This window comes from Dromiciops gliroides, chromosome 5 (genome assembly GCF_019393635.1).
Source record: "Dromiciops gliroides isolate mDroGli1 chromosome 5, mDroGli1.pri, whole genome shotgun sequence".
Classification (NCBI taxonomy): domain Eukaryota; kingdom Metazoa; phylum Chordata; class Mammalia; order Microbiotheria; family Microbiotheriidae; genus Dromiciops; species Dromiciops gliroides.
The window spans coordinates 20,090,808-20,106,185 of record NC_057865.1 but is presented as its reverse complement, the minus strand read 5'-3'; the positions used below and the strand labels follow the sequence as shown (position 1 = coordinate 20,106,185).

The window sequence follows — 15,378 nt, the reverse complement described above, 5'->3', positions numbered from 1 at the left end:
GGAGACAGGAAGGATATAAAGTCCTCCCAGCCCGATTTCTATTACCCTCAGATAAGGCCAGCCACAGACAGATGGGGCTTTCTACCGTGGGAGCCCTGGGCCATTGCTAAGAGATGCTTTTTGAAAAGAATCCAAGTTTTCACTTAAACATACACACCCATACACACCCACACACACCCACAAGTACCGCACCCCACCCACACCCACAAACCCTCATACCCTAAAATCACTTTCCTGTTGCATATCTGGATCTCAGCTGAGCCATAGCTCCTTAGCCTAGCATTGTGGAAAGGGCCCTAAATTCTGAGTCACGTTTCAGTTCTGCTATTCCTTTCTGCTAGCTGTGTGACATTGGGCAAATCACTTCCCCTCTGACTCAGTTTCTTCATCTTTAAAATCAACTCTCATTTTATATCCTTTTCCTGGATTTTCTCTGTCTCTCTCATTCATTGCCTTTTCCTTGATAAGAATAATAAATTCAGGGGCAGCTAGGTGGCACAGTGGATAAAGCATTGGTCCTAGATTCAGTAGGACCTGAGTTCAAATTTGACCTCAGACACTTAAAACTAGCTGTATAACCCTGGGCAAGTCACTTAACCCTCATTGCTCTGCCTAAAATAAATAAATAAACAAACAAACAAATAAATAAATAAAAGAAAACATTCATCCAAGTTGGGAAGCTCCCCTCCATTAATTTCCCCTCCTTCTCTTTTCAAACTGCTGACTTTTTTCTCATGACTCTCCTGCATTGCTCTCATTTCTCTTTCCATTCTTTCCTCCCTCTAAATCTTCCTTCTATCTCTCCTACTTTCTCTTCCAAGTCCCTTTTGAGCGCTTCCATGGCCTGAGATCAATTCATATGTTTCTTGGAAGCTTCGGATGTAGGGGCCCTGAGGTTGTTATTCTCTTCTGAGGGTACACCTTGATCTTCCTTGTCGCTGAAGAAACTTTCTATAATTCTCAACTTTCTTTGCTTGCTCATCTTGCCTCTTTTACTTGACTTTTAACTCCCCACTGGGGGGCCCTGCTTCTAGGCTACACTACTGTCTCCAGCTTCAGAGGGTCCCAGGTGTTTTGGTTTGAGGGAGGGCAGGTTTTTATCTTGCCTGGCCTGTTCTCTGGTCTGAAGATAACCTCAAGTGAACTTGCTAGTTAACCAGCCAGCAGAGCACTGTGGTGGTTCTTGGCTTCGATAAGCCTGCACTGTGCCCCCCCCCACACACACACACCTCTTGCCGCTCAGGATTTCTTTCTGGTTCCCCATGGGGTGGGACAGCTGAATTCCTCTCTAGGTCCTGATGACTGCCCCGTACTCCCCGCCCCCCCTCCCCAGCTGTTCAGCCCTCTCACCGGACCACAAGCTCAGTTCCAGAAGATGCTGGTGCTGCATCTGATTCAGAAGCTAGGGGTTAAGTTCCTCTGGTGCTGCATGCCTGGGGTCTCTGTCGGCGAGATCGTGGGGTTGGACTTTACCTGCAGCCCAACACGGCCCCCTTTAATCTGTCTATGGCTGGAAAACAATCTCAGCCCATATTTTTGTGGGTTTTTCTGCTCCAGGGGTTCTTTTATTGCTGTCTTTGGGATAATTGTATCAGGAGCTCTGTGCATTTAATGTCTTTCCTCCACCACCTTGGCTCCACCAAGGTGTTCCTTGAGGTGTTTCATGAGGGTTCCCCTCCTCAATACATACATAGGGTTATACTTGCTGTCTATACCTTGGAACAACTATTCAGGCATGGTTTTCACCTTAAAAAATGTGGACATTGCAGGAAGATCCTCTTAAAATCTGGGCCACATCTCTCCCTGCAGGACTCCTCTAAGTACCATTTGTTCAGTTCATGAAGGTTCCAGAATTCTGAGGAACAATATCTAAATTGACCAAGAAAAGAGACTGGGAGAATCTAAGCCCTTGGAGTCCCTCAAAGCTCATAAAAATACACAGTAAAAAGATAAATAAATAAAGGCCAGTCTTGTTTGAACAGTAGGTGCTTAATAAATGCTATTGACCTGAATGCCTTGGGGTTTACAATTGTTGTTGTTTGTCCTTAATTCTCAAAGAGGAACATGACATTAAGAGGTGATGTCATATCGTAAATTGGATTTTTAAGTGAGGGAGGGCCAACCTCACTCTCTCCTCCAGAGCTATTTGGGTCCAGTGGCAAGATATACGTCAGGACTATGGCAGATGGCCCCGGGTGTTTAAGGCAATTGGGGTTAAGTGACTTGTTCAGGGACAAACTGCTAGTAATTGAGGTCAAATTTGAACTCAGGTCCTCCCAACTTTTTTTTTTTGTTTTTAAAGAATGCCTTCCTTTAAAAAAAACAACTCTGTACTATAATTCATATTTCTTTTGAAAGCTTGATGTGATCTCATCCAAACGGCCTATAAATCATCCAACAATTTACACTGGTCTCTTAAGAATATTATTACTTAAATTTTAAAGGTCACGGGGAATTAATTAAAGGGAGTGATATTAATTATTTTAACAAATCCTTGAGGTCAGTTGTTAGGGAGGAGAGAGAAGCAAGCTGGGGAGTATCTCTTGAGGTCTGGGAATGGGAGAAGTATCAACCATACATTAGCTCATTCTAGCTCATTATTCTTGCTAACGAGATGCTAAACTAAATTTTTTCTACTTGTTGGAATAAAAGAATATTGCTGATGCCCTCTATATTTTTGCGTGGAGAAGCAAAAACTTTGTAGTTACATCTTTTGTTTGTTGTTCAGTCATATTTGACTCTTCATGACCCCATTTGCGGGTTTCTTAGCAAAGATACTGTCGTGGTTTGCCATTTCCTTCTCTAGCTCATTTTACAGATGAGGAACTGAGGCAAAAAGAGTTAAGTGACTTGCCCAGGGTCACACAGCTAGTAAGAGTCTGAGGCCAGATTTGAACTCAGGAAGAGGAGTCTTCCTGACTTCACCTGGCACTCTATCCACTGAACCACTTAGCTGCCCATTTACATCTGTGGGTATGTAGTCCACAATTCCATTAATGCAGCCTAGGATTACATTAACTTTCTTGGCTGTCCTATTAAATTTTTGACATTCAGTGCAGTAATATCCCTGGATCTTTTCTAATATGAATTTTTGTCTAGCTGTGCCTCTCATGTCCCTATGCAGTTGATTTTTTGAACCCAAGTATAGGACTTTACATTTATCTCCATTACATTTCAACAGATTAGATTTTATGATTACCCAGTCAATTAGTGATTTTGACCACCCACTGAAGACACAGCACTGTAGGGAGTTACAAAGTGGAGGCAGGGGTGGAGAAGGAAAAGGAGTAGTAGTAGCTGAGTCTTTAAGGAGAAAAGCAAAGCAAACATCTCTTGGGTATAGGATCTCAGAATCCTCTGTCTAGAGCTGGAAGGAACCTCAGTGGCAATCCCTTGTTTTACAGATGAGGAGACCCAGGTTCAGAGAGGTTAAGTATAAGGCTTTAGTTAACTATCAAGAGATTCCCAGGTCTACCTCAGCTTCCTGCCCTCGAGACTCCTCCCCAGTCCCTCCTCCTTCCATCTATTATCAGGATGCCACTTTTGAGTTGCTGCGGGGTAGCCCTTTGATAACACCTTCTGCAAAAATGAACTGGGCAGGTCTAATTAACCTGAAACGGAATGCAATTCACCTGAAGGGTGCATTTCCATTCCTTATGTTATGCTGACCTCTAGAGGCCAACAGTGAAAAACCACCCTGGCGAATAGGATACAGTAATTGTGTTTACTACCTATGGGGAAAGCCTGGGGTCACCTTTCAGGAGTTGTAAAGGTAAATAGAAACATTTCCCCACTCACGTCACAGTGGAAAGAGCACTGGATGGAGGGTCCAAAGACCTGAATTTGAATCCTGCCTCTGCCTCTCACCAACGTGTGATGTTGGGTAAGTTTCTTCTCTTCCGAGGGCCTCATTTTTCCCATCTGTAAAATGGGAGGTCTGGACTAGATAAGCTGTGAGACCTCTTCCTGCTCTAAGTCTCTTTTCATACATGAAGGATTACTTGGGGCTTCAGCCATCTATTACGGGGTAGCTAAGTGGCACAATGAATAGAGCACTGGTCTTGAAGTTGGGAGGATCTGAGTTTATATTTGACCTCAGACATTTACCAGCTGTGTGACCCTGGGTAAGTCACTTAACCTCTATTGCCTAAACCATCCAGGGCCATCTCCAGTCGTCCTGATATATATCTTGCCACTGGACCCAGATGGCTCTGGAGGAGTGAGGTTGGTGGCCTTGCACAGCCCTCCCTCCCTTAAATCCAATTCAGTGCCAGTCACGAAACCATCCCATATCATGGTCCTCTTTGAGAATGAAGGACAAAACAACAGAATCTCTGAAGAATTTACTAATTTGACCCCTTCTTTCAGGGGAAAGAAGTAATCATGACAGGGACACAGAAGGTAGTTAAACATTGTGTGCTCCCTAGAGAGGGTAGCACGGTATGGTGAGGATGAGGGCCTGAGTTCAAATCCTGGCTCACCTACTTCTATTCTATGCCCCAGCTTCTTTAACTGTGGATTGAGACCCCTCATGAGGTCGAATAACTAAATGTGGGGGTCATGAAAAATTTGGCAACAGTATAAGGTTACATATACTTATTTTTTATTCCTCTATACCCTGGGTCATGTAAAACTTTCTCAGGCAAAAAGGAGTTGAGAGCAGAAAAAGTGTGACCTTGGGCAAGCTCCCTTTGCAGCTTAAGCACCAAATAAAGCAGCAGGTGCCCCTACCTTAGCCTAGTGGAAAGCCTGTGATCAAAAGGTTGGAGCTAGTAGGGAACTTCCAGGCCATGGAATCCACTTTCCTTATTTCACAGATTAGGAAACTGAGGATCCAGGAGGGTATGACTTTCCCAAAGTTACACAGCTAACAATTGTCAAAGGTGGGATTTGAACCCGGATCTTCAGGACCCCCAAGACTAGCCTCTAAACCCTATATTATGTTGCCTCTTATAAACAGTAAGCAAAAACAACAGCATCTAAAGTCAGGCTTGCTAAGAAATTGAGGCCTAAAGTTTGTTTTCCCCCAATCTTTCACTCTATATTCTGGGCTACTGAAAAGAAGTGGTGCTTCAAGGATAGCCCTGGGTTCACATCCTGCCCCAGACATTGGGCGGCTATGTGACCCTGCATATGGCTATTTCCTCATCTGTAAGATGGGATGATTGGACTCTCAGGTCCCTTCCAGCCCTAAATGGACAACTATCCTTTGCGGTATCAGTAGGGGCCTTTCACTCACTTCTTCTTCTTCTTCTTCTTTTTTTTTTTAGTGAGGCAATTGGGGTTAAGTGACTTGCCCAGGGTCACACAGCTAGTAAGTGCTAAGTGTCTGAGGCTGGATTTGAACTCAGGTACTCCTGACTCCAGGGCCAGTGCTCTATCCACTACGCCACCTAGCTGCCCCCTTTCACTCACTTCTAACCCACTTAATTTACTGGACTCAAGTGAATCCTGGTGGAAACTGGTGTCATGAGAAGTTAAGTGACTTAGTCAAGGTCACACAGATATTAAGTATCAGGGCTGGGATTTGAACCCAGGTTCTTTGATGATGTGAATCCCAGTGTTCTCTCTACTCTACAATCCTGCCTCCCAGTAGCAGCATGACCCTAATTTGTATAGAACAGCAGCTACTCCTGAAGAGGTTAGATAGCTGAAGCCCAGTCTGTGGTAAACAGGTGCTCAACCACCAGAAGACCCTTGGAGCAACAACCCAGATGACTGAGACAGGATGCCCAACAGAACAGAGTGTGGTCAAAGGGAGAAGCTCTCGGCATCTCTATCACCCCAAGGTATAAGTCAGCTTCTCCTTATGTGCCCCTAAGTCTGTCCCCTATGTGCACCTTGCCTGACAAAATGAGCTCATGATGTGTGCCCTGATCACACAGACGCCTGGCCACACAGCCCATCAAACACTCTTATGTGCTCCAAACCCTCAATAGGAGCAGAGAGACCTGTTCTTGTCCCTTTTATTGGCTGTTCCCTTTGTCTGCCTGCTAAAAGTAAATGCACTGGTGAGAGCTCATGAGCTATGATGGGGGTGGTTTTTCTGGAGAACCCACAATGTTACTTTTAAAAGTCCCCTTCCCATAAGAGAAGGCACCTGCTAAGCTAGAGTGATGATCCCTTCCATGTACGAGTCAGACTTCATGGCCTCCGAGGTCCCTTCCAAAGAAAATTCTGTAATTCTGGGATGATTCCATTTCCATGTGGACCTCAGATGAGGCCCTGCCCAGATTCAGCGACACTTCTGCAACCACTTGGAGAGTCCCTGCTGATTTTTGCATCATCTTGTAGACAAAGGGAGGAAATCAACTGGCTTGTAATTACACTAATACTCATGTTCAGAAAGTGCTTTGAGGCTTGAAAACATGTTCCATTCATCTCATTTGATCCCCCAAACCACACTGAGGGAGAAGTCATTCAGGTCCCAGTGGTCACCTTTTACAGAAGAGGTCAAGTGATTTGTCCAGGGCTGTAGCCCTGTCAGAGGCAGGATTCACTTGAGTCCAAATCCACTGTTCTCTCCAGCACCACCACCCAGTGCTGGTAAAGGGGTCAAGGATACTTTAAAACACCCATACCAAGATTCCCCTGCCCATAATCTATGGAGCCACTTTGATTTGGAGGAAAAAATGTTAGCCAAAGGATGAACAATAACCACCAAATTTTTTAAAAGTTCTGCTTTAGTGAGAATCAGAGACTCGGTCCTGATTAGGTGGCAGAATTAGAATAACTGGAAGGAAAACAGACACCAGCAAAGGGCATTGAGGTCTTACCATCCTGGCTGCAATGGATTCCTGAATCCATGTGATGGGTGACAACGACAAAAGTGTCTTTGTGCTGTTTTAAGGAATCCCTTTGCCCCAGAATGCCAATGATAGCACTGGAAAAAACTTACTGGCGCTCAGGGAGAGGGTACCTTGAGGCCCCTGGCCCCTGGTATCCCTTTTTCCTATGGGTAAAACAATATTCATGTCCCACAAGCACCAAGTACTAGGGAGGGGAAAGAGAAATCCATTAGCCAGCAAAGTTCGGTAGGTTCTTTAATAGAAAGCTCTGGGGTCAGTGGTAGCAGGGTTGGATATAATCCTCGTGTTTGCAGTGGGGGAGTGGAGAGGGGGTGGAGCAGGAAAGGTCTGGATGGGGGCCCAGAGGCAGAGTACAGTTGTTAATGCCTCTAACAAAGGGTGATACTTTGGGCAAAAACATGTCAAAGCTTTATAAAGATGACAAGAGACAGATTCCAGAAAGGGCAAAATAAAAAAATAATAAAATAAAAAGGTAATACCCCCCCCCCAAAGAAAACAAGCATATGGGAAGCTCAGTCTTGCCTAAGGGAAAAGTGGTTTGTTTCTTTCCTTTCTCCCAGGCCTGGTAAATGTTCGGCTAACACAGCTTTCTAGATTTTCTCTAGAACTAAAGATAGATTTTTTTCCCCTCCAAAAGGGTGAAAGCAGAAAGCTTCCATCTTGCTAACAGAATGTCTTGGCAGAAATGGAAATCTAAAAACACTTGGGGGGGGGGGGAGATAACCTTTTTTTTTAACAGCTCTCCATCCGGGCTCAGCGACCTCAAAGCATGTCCAAGTGAATGGACACCACTCCCAGTGCACATCTGATCCGCAGCCACACTGACGCTTCCTGTGTCATTTCTGATGAATGCATTTCACATGGTTTCTAACTGTAGGCAGAGCCCCGAGCCAAAATGAAAACAGGTATGGGAGGCTTGATTCATTATCTCACAAACAACCACAATAAGCATGGCCCCAAAATGAATGTTTTACCGTGGGCCACAGGTGATGTAACACAGAAGCCAAGGCACCTGGGATCAAACCCTGCCTGAGACCCACACTGGCTGTATGACCCTGGGCAAGTCACTTATCTTACAGAGTTCTAGGCCCTAGGAGTCAAACTCTAATAGAAACAGCCCAGCTTCAGGCACATGTTGACTTAGAAGACATGCAACATGATGTTGCATGGGATTTCTGTATTGTATCTGTTATGTACTGTGTGTTATATTGTTTCTATTCTTGTATTGTTAAATCTTGATTTCATTTTAATCTAGTTCTGGCTCCCTTGGGAGTTTTGCCTTAATCTCTCTGAGCATCCACATGGCAAAGGTGGGGTCCAGCTGAATTGGTTGAGGTACATCCACCAAGCAGCCTGGCATGTTTCAGAATGATTCCATGTGAAAACTAAAAGACCTTTCATCTTCATGTCATGCCCAGCATCAAACTCTTCTCTTGGAGGATTCTCTTATTTTCCACTGGTTTTGGTTTAGGATTTTCAGTCATTTGAGAAGAGTTTGATGCTGGGCCAGTGCTACCCCGTGTACCTCTGAACTGCTGCGTTTACTGAACAGAACCAACCATACAGACACAGGGGGCTTCAGAATCCTGGGAAGACCCCGGAGTAACTAGCTTATTGGAAAGGAATTTGTCAGTCGATTGTTATTCTTGTTCATGGGCCTTGGTCGTGTTTGACTCTGTGACCCCATTTGGGGTTTTCTTTGCAGAGATACTGAAGGGGTTGAACATCTCCTTCTCCAGCTCATTTGAGAAGTGAAGACTGAGGAAAACAGGGTGAAGTGACTTGCCCAGGGTCACCCAGCTAGTATTGGAGGTTGAAGTCTTCCTGACTCCAGACCTGGCACTCTATGCACTCTACCACCTCGCTGCCTTAGCCAGTTAACACAGTGATAAATTTATAGACTATATTCAACATGGTATATATGTATATACAGAGAATATATAAAATAAATCTAATATTTTATATAGATTATATTATATAAATATAATAAATATAACCTATAATAAAGTTTATATATCCAACCCATTAGTTCTTTAGGCTCTATATTGGTTTTATACATACATATATGTCTCTCTCTCTCTCTCTATATATATATATGTGTGTATATATATATGTATATATATACACATATATATGTATATATATACATATACATGTATATATATATACATATATATGTATATATATGTAGGGAGGGGCACAGTGGATAGAAGCCAAGTCTGGAGTCAGGAAAACCTGAGTTTGAATCTAGCCTGACACGTATTGGCTATACAACCCAGGGTAAATCCCTTAACCTTGGTTTGCCTCCATTTCCTGCAAAATAGAGAGAATAATAGCATCTACTTCCCAGGATTACTGTGAGGATCAAATGAGGGGGTATTTGTAAAGTGCTCAGCACAGAGTAGGCAGTATATAAATGTTAGCTATTATTATTATTACTCATATAGAATATATACATCGACATGTGAGAACAAGGACTCTATCTGTGATTTGGGGTTTTATTAGTGTAGGCTGGAACTCTGAGGAGGAAACTCCCTCTCCCAATTTAAATTGGCCCCTTATAGTCTTTGAGAGCTGACTGAAGAACCAAAAGGTTAAGTGACTCAGGGTCACATAGCTACTATGTATCTGAGGCAGGATTCAACTCGGTTCTTCTTCTTCTTTTTTTTTTTTAGTGAGGCAATTGAGGTTAAGTGACTTGCCCAGGGTCACACTGCTAGTAAGTGTTAAGTGTCTGAGGCCAGATTTGAACTCAGGTACTCCTGACTCCAGGGCTGGTACTCTATCCACTGTGCCACCTAGCTGCCCCTCAACTCGGTTCTTCTTGGCTCCAAGGAACGCCCTGAACCATGGCATCACACTTACACCTCCCCCCTTCCTTTCCTTCACCTTCTCTCTCCCTTTCTCTTTCTCTCTCTCTTTTTTCTCTCCCTTTCCCCTCCTTTCACACACACACACACACAGAGCAGATCAATGATCTAGGACTTCATTGGTCTTCCTCCACAGACACAACCAGGATGTGAGCTGGTATCAAGACGGACTTTGAAAACGACTGTAGCCCCAAACACCCCAACTTCATGGCAAACAATGGTCAAGAGCCCTTGACTAGATGGTATTTGGGCAACAGACATGTGGTCCCTCTCCAGGCTCGTGTTTGAAGCCATTCTGGTCCAGCAGGTGCGGCCTCAGCTCATGATCTGCTGGCATGGCTTCCAAAAGGCCAGGCTCTCCTCATGCCGTGATGGAGCATTGCAGGGAGATTCCAATAACCAGCAACGAATAAAGTAAAGAACAGAGAGCAAGGTAGAAAAAGAGCCCAAGTGCTTCTCTTCAATCAACTTCTCTCTCAACCTAAGAGGGCAGCGAGGTGGTGCAGTACCTAGGGCACTAGACTTGGAATCAGGAAGATTCATCTTTGGGAGTTCAAATCTGGCCTCAGGCACTTCCTAGTTATGTAGCTCTGGGCAAGTCACTTCACCTCATTTGCCTCAGTTTCCTCATCTGTCAAATGAGCTGGAGAAGGAAATGGCAGATCACTCCAGGGTCTCTGCCAAGAAAACCACAAATGTGTGGTAAAAATTATTTGTGGTAGGGGGCAGCTAGGTGGCACAGTGGATAAAAGCACCGGCCCTGGATTCAGGAGGACCTGAGTTCAAATCCGGCCTCAGACACTTGACACTTACTAGCTGTGTGACTTTGGGCAATTCACTTAACCCTCATTGCCCCACCAAAAAAAAAATTATTTGTGGTAAAGATATAAAGAATCCAGCTTATTGGAAGTTTTAGCTGAATCATTTGAGACATTGCTCATGCTACTGAAGTGGCTTTTGAAGGACCTCCTTTTTTGGAGAGGAGAACTCGAGGAACTTCTGGTACATGGACTTAAAAGTGAGGGAAGGAATGGAAGTTGGCATGCTCTGGCTGTTAAACTTAGCCGTGGTGGCGAGCTCGGGCAAGAGGATTTCAGAAACACGTGGTTGGTGTTTGGCTTTGGGTGTGCTGGTTCTTGGCCTGGTGGGAAGTTTGGGATTTGGTGAGTTTTATAAAGGAAAATCGACTAAGTTTAGATCTAAGGTCATTCATCTGTATTTCTACTTCCCTATTTCCCTAATTGGTATCACCTTTTGTTGTCTAATTAATTCCCAAGCAATAAAAACTAATCCCGGTGCAGTAATGCAGAACATCTTCATCTCCCTTGAAAGTGTTTTGCTTTTTTTGAATTGCTTGATCTCATAGGGAGGGTTGAGGAGGGAGGGAGGAAGAACAATTTAGAACAAAGAATTGGCTCAGGGACCCTGATCAAAAACAAAAACAAAAACAAAAACAAAAAAACTAATCCCTCACAGATTAAAGCTCAGAGGCTTCTTTTTTCAAACCCCTTTTTGTTCTCCATTCCAGGTACATTAATAAATTCCTTTAGGGCCAAACCTTCTGTTTGCCTTGTAGGCAAAGATGCCTATCTTCAATGTGCAGCACCTGTGAAGATGGAGTTGTTCATTTTTATTGAGTACATGAGAACCTTTTGGGGAACCTTGTGCAAAAAGGTCCCCATTTTCTTTCTTTTTAAAAAAGACATTGGGGCAGTTACTGCTGGATGTACAAGTCCCATGCCTGGACCTTAGGAAAGCAGGATGGTCAAGTTCCAGTGTCCTTCCATTGTGTTCCTCTTAGAGTGTCCTTGGGCCACACACAGTCCAAAAGGCAATAAATATATTCTGAATATTCATGGAGGACCAGTGACTTTCCCAGTCATGTCTTCATTTCTACAACCATTTCAACAGTCTCAAGTAAAGCTTTGTGCTCTAGAAAGCCCTCCAAGACCAACTCTAGCTCTTAGTCTGCATGGGGGCACCTGTAATTCAAGAACTAAAAGTTCTTGGGGAACCATCGTGATGTATCAAGATCAATTATCTTGAATATCTGTATGAATTTTGCATAAATGTTGTATATAGTTATATATGTACATGTCTCCCCTGTTGAAATGTAAGTTCCTTGAAGGCAAGTGCTATTCATTTTCTGTCTTTGTATCCCCAGTATCTAGCATAGTGACTGACACATAAGAGGCATTGACCAATGTCTGCTGATTGACCAACTTTGGGGGTCATCTTTTAGGGGTGATGTCATAAAGTATAACACGAAGCAGTTTCAGTCAATACCCCTGAAGCAAGACACAGAGAATCCTGGGCAGTAGGCTAGATAGTTGTTTCTCTCAATTCATTTTATAAACAGAGAATATTAACATAATACAGAAATGTATTTGGGCAAAGTCTACCCCACTTTTGGATAAAATCCATCCTATATTAATGTCCATTCCAGGTTAATACACATGTCAATTTCTGGTTTAATCCTCCACGTATAAAATTCTAGTTTGCCCTGAAAAGGCATGAGCAACAGCGGGTCACCATGTTTTGAGTAGGTGAGTCTCAGAAGCTCTCTGGAAGAAGCTCATTCCTACAGGATACTGTGAGTAAATGACTCATGGCAGGAAACCACATCTATATAATTTACAACTCTGAGTGGCTTCTTAACTATACCCATGCTCTCCAGCTTGTCTTTGGAGAAAAGCAGTAAAGGGAGGCACATATCTTAACTCCACTGGATGTTATTGGCATATATTTGTTTCTTTAAATAAGTTACTAAAAAGAAAAATTTGCTTTTCTTAGAACTGACTATAATCTTTTTAATGCAGAGGAAATAAAAGCTTGGGTGCCAAAGTAGGGATGGAAATCACAACTGTATTTGCTTTGAGAAAATAAAAGCCCCCTCACTCTTGTAAAGTGTTACATGATGACCAGCCAATGATCTCCTGTCATTAATCCAGCCTCCTACCGACCTACCCAAAAAAGTGGGAGCCATTAGCTTTATGCCTCTGTCTAAAAAAGTTTACACAAAACCCAATAAGCATTGAAGCTTATACATATACACATGAATATGTGTATATGTATATTTATATGTGTATATATACATATACATACATATATTTATATATACATGCATACACAAACACACATATATATGAATCTTTTAAAATTCAAGATTTTGGCCATATGATAAACCTACTTTGGAGGCCTTCAGATTGTAAAACAGACGTCAGTGCTGACCCACCAACCCATGCACGCTTGAGCATTCTCCCACCCCTGAAGCTGACTGCTGCACCCCACACTGGGCAAAGGAAGCATTCCCCATCCAGATTCATCAAAGTGCCAATCGAGGGAAGGGGATGAGAAAAATGTACCCTGAATGAATCCTGCTGCCCAACATGTTCTCCCCAAATGTTTGCAGAATGAATGACGATGGGGGCAGTGGGGGCTACTGGGAGTTACCTACGTGTGGTTCTGATGCCTCTCGATCTTGTACAAAAGGACTAAAGCTTTTCACACCACACTGAAAATTGGCTTAAACCAGATACTGAGAAGCATTTGATTCTTTAAAAGTGGAGTAAGTTACACATGATGGGATCCTGTCCTCCTCATTTTTCTTAAAGACTAAAAGGCAGATAGGGAAGGTGACAAAGGATTCATTATTTGTTTGTTTTTAATTCTGACCATGGTGGACTTCCCGTATGGCTTCAAGGTTGATGTGGCACTTGAATTCTGGATGACAACCAGGATATTTGCAAATTGTCAACTCGCCAGAAAAGTGTGAAAACGAAAGTTTCATGTCTTACATGATATTTGATAGATACTTTTACAAAATCACCCCATGTTGCTCATTGATTTTTTTTTTTTGTCTAACTATTACAAAGTGACTTTAGACTTGAGAGGCAGCATGGAAGAGAGATCGCCAACTACGAGACCTGGAGGCAGCCTGGTGCAGTAGAAAGAAAGGACTTGGAGGCAGAGGGCTTAGGTTTGAATTCTAGTTCTGCTACTTACCACCTTTGTGACCTTGGGCAAGTCACTATACTGCTCTAGGCCTCAGTTTCCTCATTTGTAAAATGAGGGGTTTATATTAAGGTCCCCTTTAGATGGATGATCCTGGAATCAAGGAGATCCAGGTTCAAATCTGACCTCTAATAGTTACTATCTGTGTGACCTTGTCCAAGTCATTGCAAAGAACTCTCTAAGGCTCATCTTCTAAGTTCTGGATGGTGGCATCATCCTCAAAATATTGTTACTTAGTCTTAGAAAATTTTCAAAGTCATCTAATATGCTTGTAATGATTTGCCTAGATATTCAGGTAAGAATGTCTGACATGCTCTAGACAACTTTCCAATAGAAAACAAGCTCTCTTAGGGCAGGGATGGTGTCATTAAAAAATATTTGGACAATATACTCACATACAGTAGGCGCTTAATAAATGTTGAAGTGAGATTTTTTTTAAAAAAATCTTTATCAGAAGTTTGTATTTATCTCCTACTTCTCCTGAACCAATTTGCAGGATTCCTGTCTCTTTTTTATCTGCTCTTTTGCATTTAACAAACTACGTAGAGATATCAAAACACCTGCATTAGAAACAAGATCGATCTCTAACTAGTAGTTAAAAGGCCATAAAATCAATTAAAAAAAATGTAGCTGACTTCTACCTCCCACGTGGCTCTCCCTTGTCCAGATTCAGACCTGATACATTCCTCAAAGTGGACATTCAAGTCAGTGGATGTGCATCCTTTACCGTAAACAAAAGAGAAAATTAAGCTGGCTACAAAAACAGATTCTAGATTCAAAATGTCACCAGGCAACCAAGACGACCCCTTAGACACCTCCTGGCAGCAGAAGGGCATCAGGCCACCCCAGCAGCAAAGCTTATCACAGATATTTCGTGGTGGTTAAAATTCTATTTCATTTTAATTCGGATGCTGGGAGTCAGACCTCCTGTGGTGATGAGCAAATGCCAAATGTAAACACAGAGCCCCTGACCCCACCTGGCACCGAGAAGTTAACATTTGTCCTCCTCTTAACCCTCCAAAGTTTACTGCTGACTGACGCCCATCTGTTGGTGGTCGGCTTCTGGCTCCTCCTCTTCCACATCGGCGCTGTACTCCTCAAACGCATCATCGTCTACATCTGGGAGCCCCAGCAACTGCATGTAAAGGGCAGAAGAAGCTTCAGTGAGTTAGACGCCAGTGGATTTCAGGCAGGATGCCGGTGATAAGGCAACAGCCAGGGCACAGAATTCATTGAAATGGCCCTTGATAATGTCCCTTGGCAGTTTTCATTGGAGTTCAGAAGCTCCTGGGTTCAAATCTAGCTACTGACATTTGCTAACTATATGATCATGAGCAATTCATGGAACCCCTCTGACCCTAAGCATCTTCCTCTGCAAAATGGGAACTGGATGGCCTCTCCACCTTTGTACCTATGACCTGATGTTCCTGTTTTCTGATATATTTGGCATGTCAGTTTTTCTAGAGGAATGGTAGCCAGAAGATAGAGGCCTTCACTCAGAGGCCTAGAGAGTATATGGCTTTTAAATATTAAAATAGAACGTAGCCTCACAGGCATACTGTGCTCAAGACATTGAACTGATTCCATGTAAAGTAAGGAAGTATGAATGGCGTTCACCTGCTGTTCACAGAATGAAAGGGGCATACTGCTGAACACCCACCAGATCCACTGAAAACATGGTGGCT

The 15,378-nt window shown here is 43.2% G+C and overlaps 1 protein-coding gene across 1 annotated transcript in view; it reads right to left on the bottom strand.

Moving 5' to 3' along the window:
* Nucleotides 1-11,468: 11,468 nt before the first annotated feature.
* Nucleotides 11,469-15,378, bottom strand: part of MTURN (maturin, neural progenitor differentiation regulator homolog) — a 29,747-nt gene continuing 25,837 nt past the window's right edge. The window contains exon 3 of the mRNA XM_043968607.1: nucleotides 11,469-14,828. Within this exon, the coding sequence (XP_043824542.1) occupies nucleotides 14,718-14,828 (111 nt within the window). The 3' untranslated portion in view covers nucleotides 11,469-14,717. The remainder of the gene's footprint in view (nucleotides 14,829-15,378) is intronic.